The sequence below is a fragment of the Ciona robusta genome, chromosome 5 (assembly GCF_009617815.1).
Source record: "Ciona robusta chromosome 5, ASM961781v2".
Classification (NCBI taxonomy): Eukaryota; Metazoa; Chordata; class Ascidiacea; order Phlebobranchia; family Cionidae; genus Ciona; species Ciona robusta.
Window position 1 is genome coordinate 2,122,327 of NC_143239.1, and position 14,620 is coordinate 2,136,946.

Here is a 14,620-nt window from a genome sequence, read left to right on the forward strand (position 1 = left end):
GCCTAGCTGTATAGACAGAGTAGGTATACTGCAGGGTGTAAGTCATTTCGCAATATTGGTAACAGTTGTTTTTAGTAACTAAATTATTTAAACCAAGCAAACCATCGTGTATGTTCGTTGACTTTAATTTATTGCGAAAATAACGTTACTTATAAAAAATACGATTATCAGCCGCGCATGTTGTAACTCATATACACATAAATGTATTATGCGGTAATAAATTATACACTCACTAAACTACAACACGGAAAGCAGTCAGTCAAAAAGCAAAAACATTACGGTGTAATTAATTTCTCCGTGTTTTCCATTACAGCTTGCATTAACAATTTATGAAGTTGGTTTTCAACTCCTGGAACATCGTTTGGTTCATGTAGATTCCCGCCGTCGCTGTCAGCAGGTTTGCCAACACTTTCATTAGGCGGGTTGCGACCGTGAAACTCAGTAAACAACCTTAAAAGCTCGGCTTCTTCCCTTGATAGTTCCTCGCTAAAGGACTCTGTATTTGTATCATTTTTATTATAGTTTTCAGTCAAGTTTAAATTTGTCTCATTTGTTGAAGTTGTTTCAGTTTGATTTATACCAAGATTTACTTGACTAGTTGATACTGTTGCTATAAAAGCATCATCAGTACTGTTCAATGTATCCGTATTACTGATACTGCTTGCTGTTGTGTATTCGTTTATGATAGATGTTTCTGTAGTCGTAACGATAGAAGTTGTAATATCAATTGTAACATTGTTGTTACTACTATTATTCAGTCTGTTTCTTTTTTCTATTAGGTTTCCAAAGAAAGCTTGATTTGATGGACTAGTTTTTGGTCTTGTTATGATATCGACGCCTTTGCTATAATTTGTACGTCCACTATGCTGCAAGTTACTTTCAGTATTTGCTCCAGGAAAAACAGCGATCGTGCAAACACTTAATTTACAAAACGTGTTCCATGTTTTCTGTTGGCCGAGAGAAAGCAATGACAGCTCCATATGTTTGCCTGCAATGCATTGAGTAAACACATTAAAACAATGCAGTAAACTAGAACATGTTTCCAGTCTCTTTCCTCATCTTATTTAGTAGTAAACAAAGAATATTAACAGAATTATATACCGCAGCCTCGCGATTCTAAAAAAGCGTTGTTAATTGTTCAAACACGATCAGGAAATATTTGATTTAGGTGCTAAAACTATTCTATCTTACCCCAAAGTATAGTAGGGTGGGGGAAGATGGGACTCCTTTTTATTCTTTTTTCTCGTCTAATTTAATAGCAAACAAAGAGCATACAAAGAATTATAAAACTGTATCATCGCGAATCCCATAGACCGTTGTTAATTGCCTAAAATACGATCCGAATATTTGGATATTACGTGCTAAAGGTGTCCCATCTTCCCCCGCCCTACTATATTAATATATTGAAAAAATATTATAAACGTGATCACATACTGTTGTTTCCAGGTCCAGCAATCGTCACTGCATTAGCAAGAAATTTTTCCATCTTGGTAAGATTTGTGGGCGCAACAAATTCAGGTTGTGGCAGAATCTCAGACAAATTATTTTCAACCAGTTCGTCAGATAATTCGGATAATGTAATAACCCCGTTTTTATCTTTGTCCAAATAAGCGAAAATGAAGCCAGAAGCGACAGATACATCTTGTCCAAAAACTCTGAAACGGAGTTTTATTTTTTCGTGAATGAATAAATTAATGAATTTAAATGAATAAACGAAAGTATAAATAAACGTATCAATTAATGTATGAATGAATGAACGTATGAATGAATGATAAGATGGTAACGATAGCAGTCGTTATAACATGGGCGCCACAATTAATACACATCGGCTCGCGAAGACCTCATCCATTAGGACCATTGGGTTCAAGCAATTATTATTAATTGTCTTGTCTAAAGCGACGCATGCTTTCAATGGTACCAGTATGTGTTCTAAACTTTATAAAGCAGATGTTTTACTTGTTAGCTCTTTTGATAAATGTTGTTCTACACTTGTCGTTCTGTTCGAGGGCACCATTCAAATCACTTCTTACTCGGTATAACAATCTACAAAACGTTAAGTTGCCATTTAACTGCTGTAACGTTCTTGTGTTGTCCCATGTATTTCCTGAAGCACCTGCTGTATAAACACAATTTTAATAAAAGTTACTTGTGAATAGTTTACACATTGTCTTACCAGATAATAAGTTATTGACCATTTTAAAGAATTGGAGACGAGACACGCCAGCACCACTGGCAGCAGTTAATGTGGGAAATGCTTGTGCTATGTCGTAAGTGTCATTCTGAAAGTATAAATTATATATAAGATAAAGCAGGAATATTGTGTTTGTTTTTTAAACGAAACGTTAATTAGGGCTTAGGCAGTATACTCTCAAAAGTTTAAACAATGCTAACCAAAAATTAAATATACACTAGGGTGGGGGAAGATGGGACACCTTTTCATTCTATTTCAAAACATTCGAAGAATTATAAAACCATATCCTCACGACTTTCATAAACCGTTGTTTATTGTTTTAAACTTGATTAGGATACTTGAATATTAGGTGCTAAAGGTGTCCCATCTTCCCCCACAGTACTATATAGTAGGGCGGGGTAATACAGGGACATTTTCATTTATCTTCGTCCCATGTGGTAAACAAAGATTATTTACAGAATTATGGAAGTATGTGGCCCACGACTCGAAAAAACGTTGTAAATTTGGGTGCTAACAATATTCTATCCTACCCCGCACTACTATATTTAATTATTTAGCCGTTTCGGAATAAAAAAGTAAAATCGCAATAATTAAAGTGTGACGTAAATTATTCAAGTTAATGACTAAATTTCTAACTTTTTTTTAACTCTGACGAACCTGATCAAAATATTGTTGTAGGATATTTCGAATTTCGTCTGTTTCAAGCCGATCATCATTATTTCGGTCCAGTGTTTTGTACACGGCCTTCCATAGATTCAGGATAAGTCGTGTTGAAGATTCTTAATCCAAAACACAAGAAAAATTTAACATTAACCACCATATATTGATAGTACCGTTTCACTTACTTAACGTTCCGTGTTGGTCGGTTCGTAAACTGTCAGTGCAATTTTTGAGTTCTAGAAAAATTAAGAAAAATTTAAAACAAATTCTGAAAATGTTTTTCAAATACAGAATGCACAGGTTTTATTAAAATTTTAAAGAAAACATATTTATATAGCATAGCCGAGCCAGTTTATCAAATTCAAGAAGCTCACTCGTTAAATATTACAAAAAAAACAGCAGGAAACTTTTAATCCAGGTTGGGGTAAGATGATACATTTCAATCTTCTTTATCGTCCCATTTGGTAGTAAAGAAAGAACATTTATAGAATTGTTTAACCGTATTAAGGTTTTATACGAGCATTGTTATTTTTTTTAAATTAGGAAAATATTGGATATTATGTGATAACAGTATCCATTTTTCCCCATATACTATAATACTGTATCGTTAGAAACCTGTTTCTCGGCTGCAGTTTATTAAAGTAAGAATAATGTGTACTTAACTATACAGTATGGTGGGATAAGATGGGAAACCTTTAGCACATAATATCTAAATATCGTGTTTTAAACAATTAACAAAGGTCTATGGAAAAATACGTGTTTATAATTCTTTGAATGCTCTTTGTTTACTACTAAATGGAACGAGAAAATAGAACGAAAAGGTGTCCCATCTTCTCCCATCCTAATATATTTATATTTGACATAATATATATTCATATATTACGAGTTTAGATTTCACTGTTTCGTGTGTATAGTCCTAAGAGTTAACTACTACGGATTACCTCGAATAGAAGAAACGATAGATGTTAATTCTTCGTTTACAAAATGACATAATAGAGAAGTCAGCAGCCAATTTCTTCGTGCCGACGGTTCTTTATTTCCTGTAGCATACGGTGAAGTAAAATTCCGACGTTACGCATTTTTAACAATATAGAAAGTTTAACATTCTCATAAGCTGTTACCTGGCCGTCTACCAATGGTGTTACTGAGTAAGTCACGAAAACCGGATAAGTTAAGTTCTGAGAAGTTATTGTCGCCTTTAGTTGAATCTATCCATGTCTGTGTCTGAGAAAGCGCCTCGGGGATTTGTTCCTTAGTTACTGTATGTATACATGTATGTATATATAAATCTATAGTAGATTTTATCAAAACCGATAGAAAGCACTTAGTGTTTATGGGCTTAATGTGTGGCGTATATAATCCGTACCAAGATTTTCGGCTTCCAGAGTTAAGAGGATTTCAGCAGAACTGAGTAACCTGTTTTTGTTCAAATCCAGTTTATTGAACAATATTCTCCAAACGGATGAAGCAGCGTCGACGCCCTGTACAGCTGTAAGATACAACATACAAGTGTTAACTTATTAAATAAATTTAAGATTAAATAAATGTCTTACCAACAAGCGATCCAAAATTTTCATAATACACTTTTTGGCAGGCTCGAAAATCTGCTTAATATTTTTGCGTTCGTAAGTTTTATAGCTGATATATATATATAGTAGGGTGGGGAAGATGGAACACCTTTTCATTCTATTTACTCGTCTTTTTAGTAGTAAACAAAGAATATTTAAAGAATTATAAAACTGTTTCCTCACGACTCCCGTAGACCGTTGTTAATAGTTTAAAACACGATTTGGATATAGTATATGCTAAAAGTGTCCCGCCTCTCCTTACCCTACTATATATAACTGCTTATATAACATGTAGTGAACTATGTTTACCTGTATTGACACCTATTGACGAATCTGGCATCAACATAATTGAAAACAGAACCAAAACAATGAACATTGGCATACTGCCAGCCAATGAGCTCGCTAACTTGTACGTAACCTGAGAAAGTCGTGACTATCTCTGTCGAAATTTACCCAAACTTGATAACGATAATAGATTTGTAATCAACACCAGGAACTCGTTTTACTTTAAATAGAATGCGTCAATCAGGACTATCCATTTCGAACATCCAAGTTTTGTGCACGCGAAACTTTCTACCGCTTATCTGCCTTGGGCTAGTTGGTATCGAGTGCAAAGACATTCATGATCGCATTGTAAACGATCAGAATGCACACGGCATATTGTAAACTGCTTAATTCAAAAGCACGACTTGTACAATGACCACAATACATTGTATAGCCACTTATAACGCAATGTAGTAAACTGGTAATTGTAAATCGGTAACTTTATTTCAAACGCTGCTGAACCGTTACTTAATAATTTAGAACTTAGACTAAAAAGATACATTGTGTTAGAGCTTTCAAAGAAAGAAATTTGTTTCGCAAATATAAATAATTAATAGGCTACACTCGCGTTGTTCATTTTGGCAAAATATTTCCTAAGGCAACGTTTTCCATTAGGATAATGCGCCAAAGTATAACAGGCCAATTTCGATAAAAAATAACTGCAGATTAATTTATTATCGCAATCGACAAAAAGGATCAATTTGACATTCAGTGGAAAACACTAAAGGGCAGTGACTGTACTTTTCATAAACATCAAATGTCTTTGTAAAGAATTGTGTGGGCGGGTTTTGTGGAAAAATAAACGAGATAATATTTTCTTAATTTATTAAAAAAAATGCGGCCGTTTTTGCTTGATGCATTACAAAATAGATATAAAGAACCTTTATTCGTATAAAAGAACAAAACTATATGCGGCGAAACGAAGCTGTTAACATGAACATGTCGCATTAGCTAAAATAAGAAAAAACGGATGTATTTACAGCAATGTAGGCTGTGGCAAGTCGAGGAAATAGACTGCAAATAACGAACGAACCGAAAAAAACAAGAAAAATAACGATCGCTTCTATAATTGATGGCGCTCAAGAAAAGGAAATTTAAAAATCTAGATGTCAGAGATAAGACTCGTTTCTCCGCGTGGTGGGAGTAGAGCGTGGCTTCCAAGTGACTGACATTACAGCGGGGCGTGTAGACTTCATTTGTAACGGTCTGCCCGTTGGTTTCGGGTTTAACCTTGAAGTTGCCGAACCCATACCGTCCCTACTCACATTCTGCAATGATGAATGCGCCTCTTTCTGTTTTCTCCAAAAATCTTGGTCAGGAAAGTCACTAGCACCAAGCGTATGTCGCCGTCTTATTTGTTCACTGGACCGTCTTGGCCTGCTACTTTTACTTGATACTGTAGTTTCCATATTTGCTGGCCTTACGACTTGCCTTTTTGGGTCAAAACGACTGAACACATTTTCGTCGGACACGCACCGTATTAAGTTAGTATTGTTGTATTCATCGTATCTCGACTTTGCATTTTTCCCACGGTTAGCGCGTATCATATCCCTGTTATACTGGCGTTGTGTCTTGCGTTCTTGGTATAACTCCCGTGTTGATTTCTTCGGTGCATGAATGTGAACATTACTTGGTGTTATGAGTTCACCAGCCTTTAGAGACGGGCCAGTTAACCGCTTTGAAACTTGCTTTGACGTCGGTACCAACTTCGGCTGCATTTCGAAGATTTTTTCCGGCTCCAAGGACGTCCGTGCGTATCGTTTCGACGGACGACGCTCTAACTTTTTATTCAAGTTGGTTAAATTTCGTAATTTTTCCTCGAGTGTTTCGCCAACATATACAGACGTATCTGAGTCCGAATCCTCGCATTTTGTGATCGAACTCACTTCAGATTCAATGTGGGAATTGCTTTGTGTTTTCTCTCCCCCTATTTGCCGTACTGGTGTACTTGTAGATGGAGTCGGCTTAAAATGATCTCTAGTGATTTTCTCGGTTTGTACGTCTCCATATAACCTAGGCATGTGATGCAAGTGAGCAGGACATGACGTGGCTATGGAATGCTTAGAGTCCATGTACGGTTGGTCTAACCTAGTAGGTTGATTCATAGAAGGTATAGGACGTATAGATGACGTTTTCGACACAGGCTTGGGAAGATCGAAGAGCGAACTCCTGGGAGTAACTTGAGGTGATGTATCAGTAGAAGAGGATGAGAAATTAGGAAGATGTCTCGTCACATCCGTGCGTGCCAACCTCTCAAGATGCTCCACGTAAAAATCATGCAACCGCGATGGAATATCAGGCGGAAAGTGTTTCTCTGTGCTCGTCCAGTCAGGATGTAAATGTGCAGCCGCAGGTGTGGATACTTGGTATTTAGAACTGGCAGCAGATAACTGTGGAGTGGAAGCATGGGACGTTGAATCACTCTCGCTTTTTGACAATTCCGAAGCACGAGCGAGTTTTCTCTGCGCTTCTTTGAATCCAAATTCGTCGTCACTCTCGCTCGAAACTCTTTTTGCGTTAATCTGTTGGTTTCTCCATTTTTTCCCGGGACCAAATATCATATCCATCACGTCACGGGAGAATGATTCCTTCTCGGATGCCAACGAGTTCTACAAATGTATTAGAACATTTAATAAATTATGGTATTAATAATACAATACTTAAAAATAAATATAATTGCCATGTAAAAAATAAACTGTGTTACTAAAATTACAAAACTGACATTTTAGAAAACAATAAATAAGTCGTACGACCTCACCCATATAGAATATTGGAACCTTAGCCTAACACCTATGATATTACACTGCTACTGCATGAACCTCACTAGAGTTTAAACTAAACCAAGTCATTAAAATACTTAAAATGATTTTATAAAAAGACCTAAACAAAATAAATATCATAAAAACTGAAACTTACCTTTGATTTTGAAGAATCACTTGCGCTATCTGTAAAATATCAACCACTTAGTAATATTATCATTACTAAAAAAATGTATGTATTTAAATTTTATTTCCCAATCAACCAAATTGTGTATTACCAACCCTAATTTTTAACAACTAAAAAGATAAGTTTTGACGACCATTAGTACTTTACAACAAACATTTACTGTACCATGTACCACATACACTTTGTCACATACTAACATGCAAATTTTGGATATAATTTTAGTAACTAATAATGGTATATAAATTTACAGATTTTTTATTGTACGAAAAAAGTTTACTTTTATAGTTTTAATATTATATCTAAAAAGGTAAAAACACTATTAGATAGAAACTACTGTTTTACAGAAGATTTTGACAAATTTATTTGACTCTATTTGACAAATAACATGCATAAACTTACAGTGATGCCGTGAAACATGTCTGCCTATTGCTAAAACAACCAGCTAAAGAATGCATGGAATATAAAAAGTAGCATTTATAATCTGACTGTGGTGTTATTTTTATTTTTAAAAAAAGCTAACACTGTTCTGTAATATTTATGCTCTGACTGTCTTGAAAACAGAAAATTTAAAAAATTTTAATTTACATTAAAATTATTTTTTGCTTTTTAATTTAGCGGAAACATTGTAAATTTTTGACAAAAAATAAATTATATATATTTGCCTGCAAATAAAAATTTTTTTTTTTTTTTTATATTTTCTGACCCTTTTTCTTTATAAAATAAGTTTACACTAACATACAAAACTTTCTAAGATCTGTGCAAAAACTGATTAAAAAAATCTCATTTACAGTTCAACTAATCCTAACTAAATACTAAACTGGGCTACAGTTACCTGCTATCTTCTCCTTGCTAAATAATTCCTCCTGTACTGGCATTCATAACACTGTACAAACTGTATACACACCTGCTTTGAAAATTAATATATGTATAAAAATATATAGTAGAGTGGGGGAAGATGGGACACCTTTAGCACATTATATCTAAATATCCTGACCGTGTTTAAACCATTAACAAGGTCAATGGGAGACATGAGGATACGGTTTTATAATTCTTTATAAGTGTTTTGTTTTATAATGTTGTGAATGTTCTTTGTTTACTGCCAAATGGGGCGATAAAATAGGATGAAAAAGTGTCCCATTTTCCCACACTCTACCAAACAATTATTTACAAATATAAATATACATACAATTTGTAAAAATATATAAATATAATTTGTAAAAATAAATATAGATACAACTTGTTACAACCATGTAAAATTAGCCTGACAAAGTCTTGCTGAATGGCAGGCGTAACATTAGAATAAAATTTAAGCCCCAAAAATGTAGAATTAGTTTAATTACCTCCTGCATCTCCCGGTGTACGTCCAACATTAGCAAGCAAGTGGTTAATATTAGGTACAGGTTCATGTTCTTTTTCCTCGGGTGCTGTGACTTCTATTTCGCCAGCTTCATTCTCAGTAAACATCCAAGCAGCCTGGAAGAAAAAAATAAATTTGGAAATTGGAAATTGTTTTTAACTGTATTTTAAACTTTGGTATGATAAAATATAAGTTTTGGTAGTGGAAAAGCCAGTTTATATGTTAAACTATGCCTGGTAACAAGAGCAGCAGAATGCATGTACTAGTTAGTGTACCGGTACAGGAAATGACATCATTTCCGATGCAATAACACACTTTGTGTCATAGTTCGAAACTAATTTGATCAATTTTTTAAAATGAACAATATTTTGTCGAAGAAATATATAAAATGAAGTATTAAGGTAAAAATAACAGATTAAAGTAAAAACTGTAAAAATATATGTTGTTTCAATAATTTAGAAGAGTAAACAGCATCATCTAGTGATGAAAACACTCGTAAAACTTATTTCAAGCGGTTTATGTCGAAACAGGAAACGGGGCATTGATGAATAACACAACACGTCACTTTCTATTACCTCATCGATACCTTACACAAACAACCTTTCTAGATCTGATTGACGTATATAATAACTTTATTGTTTGGCAAACTGAATAGTTTATTCAATCATGAATATATATAACACTGTTGTCACCAGGTTTGGTGTTGTACTGAAAATTTTTCGCTTTTTTTTTTGTACCACTATGTCAATTTGATATACACCATACCAAGTGCTTAGAGCAATTTTATCAAATATATCACAGGTATTCTTAAAAAAAACGAAATGCAACTTAATTACGTCTAAAGGTGCTGTATAGAAAGCCAATTTAAAATTGACCGCAGCTTTTAAAAGCTTACAAATAGTCAAAAAAATAAAATTTGCAACTAAGTAAAAAAGTGTTGCATTTTTTTATTATTTTATTTCAAGAACTGCATGCGTGTTGACACCAGGCATACACGCGTGTGAAATTAAACTATTTATCAAGTTTATTCACACATGAAACTTCGGACGAAAGTTGGTATTTCCTCGTGTTCTCCAGAAAAGAAATGCTCATTCTGTTATTCAAATGTTATATTGGATAATGTTAGTTTTAAGTTCTACAGAAGGTATGGTAGGGTGGGGAAGACGGGACAAGGTGTCGTAAACCGTTTGGGACATCTTTTCATCCCTTTTCCTAGTTTGATTGGTTAGTAAACAAAGAACATTCGAAGAATTATAAAAACGGATTTCCACAACTCCCATAGAACGTTGCTAATTGTTTAAAAAACTATGAGGATATTATGTGATAAAGGAGTCCCGTCTTTTCCCACCCTACTATATATAAGTATAAGTGTTAGTATTTGAATGACAAGAATACTAACATGTTGTAAGACGCTCTCAACAATCCTGCATTGATCTGACATGTCCGTAACCATGGTTGCCATGTTATCAGAAATTGTACTTCGAACAAGTGTTGGGCCGAACACAATCGCGAGATTACGAACTTCCATCTGAAACAAAAGACATCAGTACTGTATCCTACCATAGAGTGTCTTAATATAAGATTACTACCTAGCCCCAGGCTTGCTTTGATATAAAATTTAACTCATTTAGAGTTAAAACAGTGGTAGACAAGGGGCAAACAGGTCTTTTTTTACTACCTAGCCCCAGGCTTGCTTTGATATAAAATCTAACTCATTCAGAGTTAAAACAGTGGGGACAAGGGGCAAACAGGTCTTTTAATAAAATATTTTTTTTAGTAATATATTTTAAAAATATCAATTTGCAAAAGGGGAAAAATAATAAAAAAAAACAAAAAAGTGACATTTATTGGATTTCGCCCACAAAAATTTTACCCATGCCCGCCACTAAATAAAATCAACAGATGCCAGAGTTAGACCAAAATTCTAAGACCTTGCCCATATAGAATATAATCTACTAAAAATAAGCTGTATCACCTTGTTGACATCACAGTTATCGGCAACTCTTCGTAAATGGCTGATTAGGAACTTGAGTGTTTGATAATGTGGTGCAGGTAGCATATGAACAAGGTGTCGCAACCCGTTTAATCTTTCTTCGGGATCTTTCTTTCGGTTCATTGTAATAAAATCATCATATAATTCTAAAATAATAAGAAAAAGTCAGCTTTATGGAGCTTTCTGGTAATTTAGTTTTGTATTGACAACTGTTATTTAGTTCACCTTTATTAGGTAATATATATTATATACACAACAATAAATAGACCGATTTTTTATAGGTGGTCAAACTAATCGACATGTTTTAGGGGGTTAGAGGTTTTGAACAATGCAATCTCCAGACAAGCAGTACTTTAGAACCTCACCAAGAAAAAAGAGATTTAAAGTAAAAAAACTGTTGTGTGAAGTCCTATGTCAAGTCACACTATGGGTCCTTGAGTATATGCCAGAGTTGGCCCGCTACCCTTAAAAATCAAAGCGCTAAAAAACCTACCATTTGTAAACAGTGGGTCTGGAAGTTTCCGGAAAAATGATTTCAGGAGAGAAGAGACGACGTTTAATTCGCAAAATCTTTCGTCATTCTCCAAATCGAGAGCATCGGGTCCTCTGAGGTTGAGTTCATCCTGAAGAGCAGCAAGTGTTCCACTGTTTCCGGGAACTCGATAAATCCCGGTGAACGTTAAACCACGTTCCTCCACTATACGGCAGCAGAGGTCAACCACAAATGGAACAAACTGAAGGAACATAGAAATCACTTAAATTATGGGTATAAATAAAGAAAATGCTGTTATTCTATTCTATATGAGTGAGTTCCTATTGTTACCAGATATAAAATTTTTCAGTAACTGATTTTCTGGAAGAAGAAATAAATATAATTATAATAAAAACAAACAAAGTCAGATGAAGCGAGACTTTACCAAGGCCTATTAAAAATATAAACATTACAACTCATATACATGATGCAATTGTCTTTGTTTGTTTGTATTAAAACTGACCATAAAAAATGTGTATTTTACCCTAATTTAAAATACTAGAGAATTCTGATGATTACTTCAATTGTTTTAAACCTTTTAAAATATCATGGAAAATTTGTTTTGCTTGCTAATGTAAAATATTAGATAATTTGATGACTTACCTCATTATTTGGGGAAGGTGGACAATCTTCAAGATGAACTTCGAATGTACCACCATGTATGGTTTGTCCCTGACCAAATTTACGAACAATCCTATTCACACTTCCCCTCCATTTAAATCTTCGTGAACCATCCACTGTTGATTGAACATGAAGAATTAGCGAATGAAATGTAAATTGAACATAAATTAGAAAATGAAATGTAAATTGAACATAAATTAGAAAATGAAATGTAAATTGAACATAAATTAGAAAATGAAATGTAAATTAAACATAAATTAGAAAATGAAATGTAAATTAAACATAAATTAGAAAATGAAATGTAAATTGAACATAAATTAGAAAATGAAATGTAAATTGAACATAAATTAGAAAATGAAATGTAAATTGAACATAAATTAGCGAATGAAATGCAAATTTAACATGAATTAGCGAATGAAATGTAAATTGAAATTGAATTAGCGAATGAAATGTAAATTGAAATTGAATTAGCGAATGAAATGTAAATTGAAATTGAATTAGTGAATGCAATGTAAGCAGTAAAAAAAGTTTAAAAACAAATTACAAGATAAACTGAACAACATTAAGGATTTAATTTTTAAATGATATAGACATACTTTTTTTAAGTAATCATCAATATTATGTTGATACTTTATGTACAAAATGAGTTCAGAGTGCCTAATATTTATATATTAATTAATTCACTTACTATCTTTAGTAGGGACAGTCATTCTACGCGCTGGTTTTGGTGATCGACTTTTTCTAGTGGCTCGCTTTTCGGGCTTAGGACTGAAAAATACAAAAACTTTTAATTAGTTTCCTTATTCACATAACCTTTGTGTAAAAAGAGTGACTAGTAAGCAAAAAATAGAAAAATGTAGTTTACTGTTTTTTTATTTTTTTAAAAAAAAATAGGAGTAAAACCTTAGGCCTAAATGTAAAGGCAAAAGTTAGGCTATTATAATAAGACAGATGGTATTTGAATGTATGTAGTGTATCTGTGTGTGCGTGGATGGTCTGACATTTTTAACCTATTAGCTTGCTAATTCTTGTTCTACCTTGCACTATGAAGTAAAGAATGATTCGTTTTCGAATCTCCTTCATTAAGCAAACAATGATCTTCTGGAAGATCAACCAATTTTTCACAAGATCTTCTTCTCATTGAGTTACCACCATCATATAAAGCACGGATGGTCTTTTGGATCTTTTCCGCCATTCTGCCAGTTGCTGTGGACACTCGCGGTCGTGGTTGAGCAAATTCAGTTGAACGAGTATATTGGGCTGAATGTGGCCTTTGGTGCTTTTTTGAAGCTTTATTCTTTTCAGGGTTTGAGTTTTTATCTTTGCTCTGGTCCGCTTCCAAGTTTTTAAGCAAGTCAATTTGTTCAGCAATTGATCTCTGCTTCAACTGAGTTATATCAATGAGATTATTTGAACTTGCAGAAGGTGAAACATGCGAGATTAAAACTGGACCCGATATTTCAATCTTACGACTTGAATCATCAAACACGGCTCCTTTTCGGCGCGTTTGCTTTGAACTTTCACTTGATGATGAAACAGTGTTTGACTTGAGTCTTCTAAGCACTGGAGACTGTTTAACCTCTGGAGACTGTGTACCTGGTCTGTTGCTTATATCAACTAAACCGTTAGGAATACCATGCAAGTCAAGTGGCTCTGGGGAAGAAATCGCAAAACGGTTTCTGTCGTATTGATCAGATTTCGAGCGCTTTGGCTTCTGTGCGATACTTGGTTTATTGGTGTGGCGCAAAAGTGGAACAGTACTTGCGTGAAACGGTGCAGGCCCTAAGCGCACACCTGACACATGCGCCTTTTTCAAATCCTGGGTTGGAGTTTGCTTATTTACGAAAAATTTAGACGGATCAGATAAGCTTCTTGGTAAACTTGCTGAGGAAGGCAGAGCGCTCTTTTCTGGTGAGAGCAAATCAGACGTTGACTTGACGCTGTACAAAACGCATGGATCCGGTTGGGAATTTCTCACTTCAGTGAAGGAAACTGTCCGATAGTTTCGTAAAGGCATCCAAAACAAGCTATCAATTTACCATATATACAAATCAACAAGCTAGAAATAAACTGAAAATTCAGATTTATATTTTTTGAATCTTTTATTATATTAGACATAAAATTGTGCTGAACAAACTGTTCTTAACACTCTATAAGGAATATGTCATCTAATCTACTAACTTTAAAAATATTTGAAAATTTTAATCTATAGTTTTAGCCTACTACATTATACATAAAACTAACCTTAACTTCCTATTTCTAACACTATATAAGCAGTCAGTTGATCAACCACCTACCAAAATAATAATAAAAAAACACGATTTTTTAAAACTCGCACTACTATTTACATAAACTTGCTCTAAAATGACTTTTCCTTAATACTGATTAAACTGGGACTTATATGGCCTTGGTTCCTGTTACTGCATGT

The 14,620-nt window shown here is 34.1% G+C and overlaps 2 protein-coding genes across 7 annotated transcripts in view; both read right to left on the reverse strand.

Moving 5' to 3' along the window:
• Nucleotides 1-109: 109 nt before the first annotated feature.
• On the reverse strand, nucleotides 110-4,976 carry LOC149735483 (uncharacterized). 4 transcript variants are annotated; one of them, XM_089877680.1, is made up of 11 exons: nucleotides 4,729-4,976; nucleotides 4,405-4,458; nucleotides 4,218-4,340; nucleotides 3,973-4,110; nucleotides 3,793-3,891; nucleotides 3,037-3,087; nucleotides 2,849-2,970; nucleotides 2,174-2,279; nucleotides 1,957-2,113; nucleotides 1,435-1,655; nucleotides 110-988 (listed from the first exon to the last, which is right to left on the reverse strand). In XM_089877680.1, exons 1-11 carry the CDS (start codon nucleotides 4,799-4,801, stop codon nucleotides 276-278), a joined length of 1,857 nt encoding a protein of 618 aa, XP_089733806.1. In that variant the 5' UTR covers nucleotides 4,802-4,976; the 3' UTR covers nucleotides 110-275. The 4 variants fall into 4 exon arrangements, with proteins under 4 accessions (XP_089733806.1, XP_089733805.1, XP_089733804.1 ...); XM_089877679.1 differs by having other exon boundaries at nucleotides 1,957-2,116; nucleotides 4,405-4,455; nucleotides 4,729-4,975; XM_089877678.1 differs by having other exon boundaries at nucleotides 1,957-2,116; nucleotides 4,729-4,975.
• A 423-nt stretch (nucleotides 4,977-5,399) lies between these two features.
• Nucleotides 5,400-14,620, reverse strand: part of LOC149735484 (uncharacterized) — a 38,203-nt gene continuing 28,982 nt past the window's right edge. Inside the window, exons 24-32 of one of the 3 annotated variants that reach the window (XM_089877662.1) lie at nucleotides 12,881-12,960; nucleotides 12,175-12,308; nucleotides 11,533-11,773; nucleotides 11,022-11,185; nucleotides 10,446-10,574; nucleotides 9,030-9,162; nucleotides 8,089-8,131; nucleotides 7,660-7,688; nucleotides 7,239-7,352 (exon numbers count right to left, since the gene is read on the reverse strand). In XM_089877662.1, the coding sequence (XP_089733788.1) occupies nucleotides 7,685-7,688; nucleotides 8,089-8,131; nucleotides 9,030-9,162; nucleotides 10,446-10,574; nucleotides 11,022-11,185; nucleotides 11,533-11,773; nucleotides 12,175-12,308; nucleotides 12,881-12,960 (928 nt within the window). In that variant the 3' untranslated portion in view covers nucleotides 7,239-7,352; nucleotides 7,660-7,684. Of the gene's footprint in view, nucleotides 7,353-7,659; nucleotides 7,689-8,088; nucleotides 8,132-9,029; nucleotides 9,163-9,677; nucleotides 10,140-10,445; nucleotides 10,575-11,021; nucleotides 11,186-11,532; nucleotides 11,774-12,174; nucleotides 12,309-12,880; nucleotides 12,961-14,620 lie in introns of those variants that run through there. The other 2 variants (XM_089877661.1, XM_089877663.1) reach the window with 2 other exon arrangements.

Excerpts from the sequence above, each read along its gene's own strand:
- LOC149735483 (XM_089877678.1), bottom strand. The coding sequence starts at position 4,801 with ATGCCAATGTTCATTGTTTTGGTTCTGTTTTCAATTATGTTGATGCCA. Across the intron at positions 2,280-2,848 it reads TACAACAATATTTTGATCAG|AATGACACTTACGACATAGC; the intron begins GTTCGTCAGAGT and ends TTATACTTTCAG. Across the intron at positions 2,117-2,173 it reads GGTCAATAACTTATTATCTG|CAGGTGCTTCAGGAAATACA; the intron begins GTAAGACAATGT and ends GTGTTTATACAG.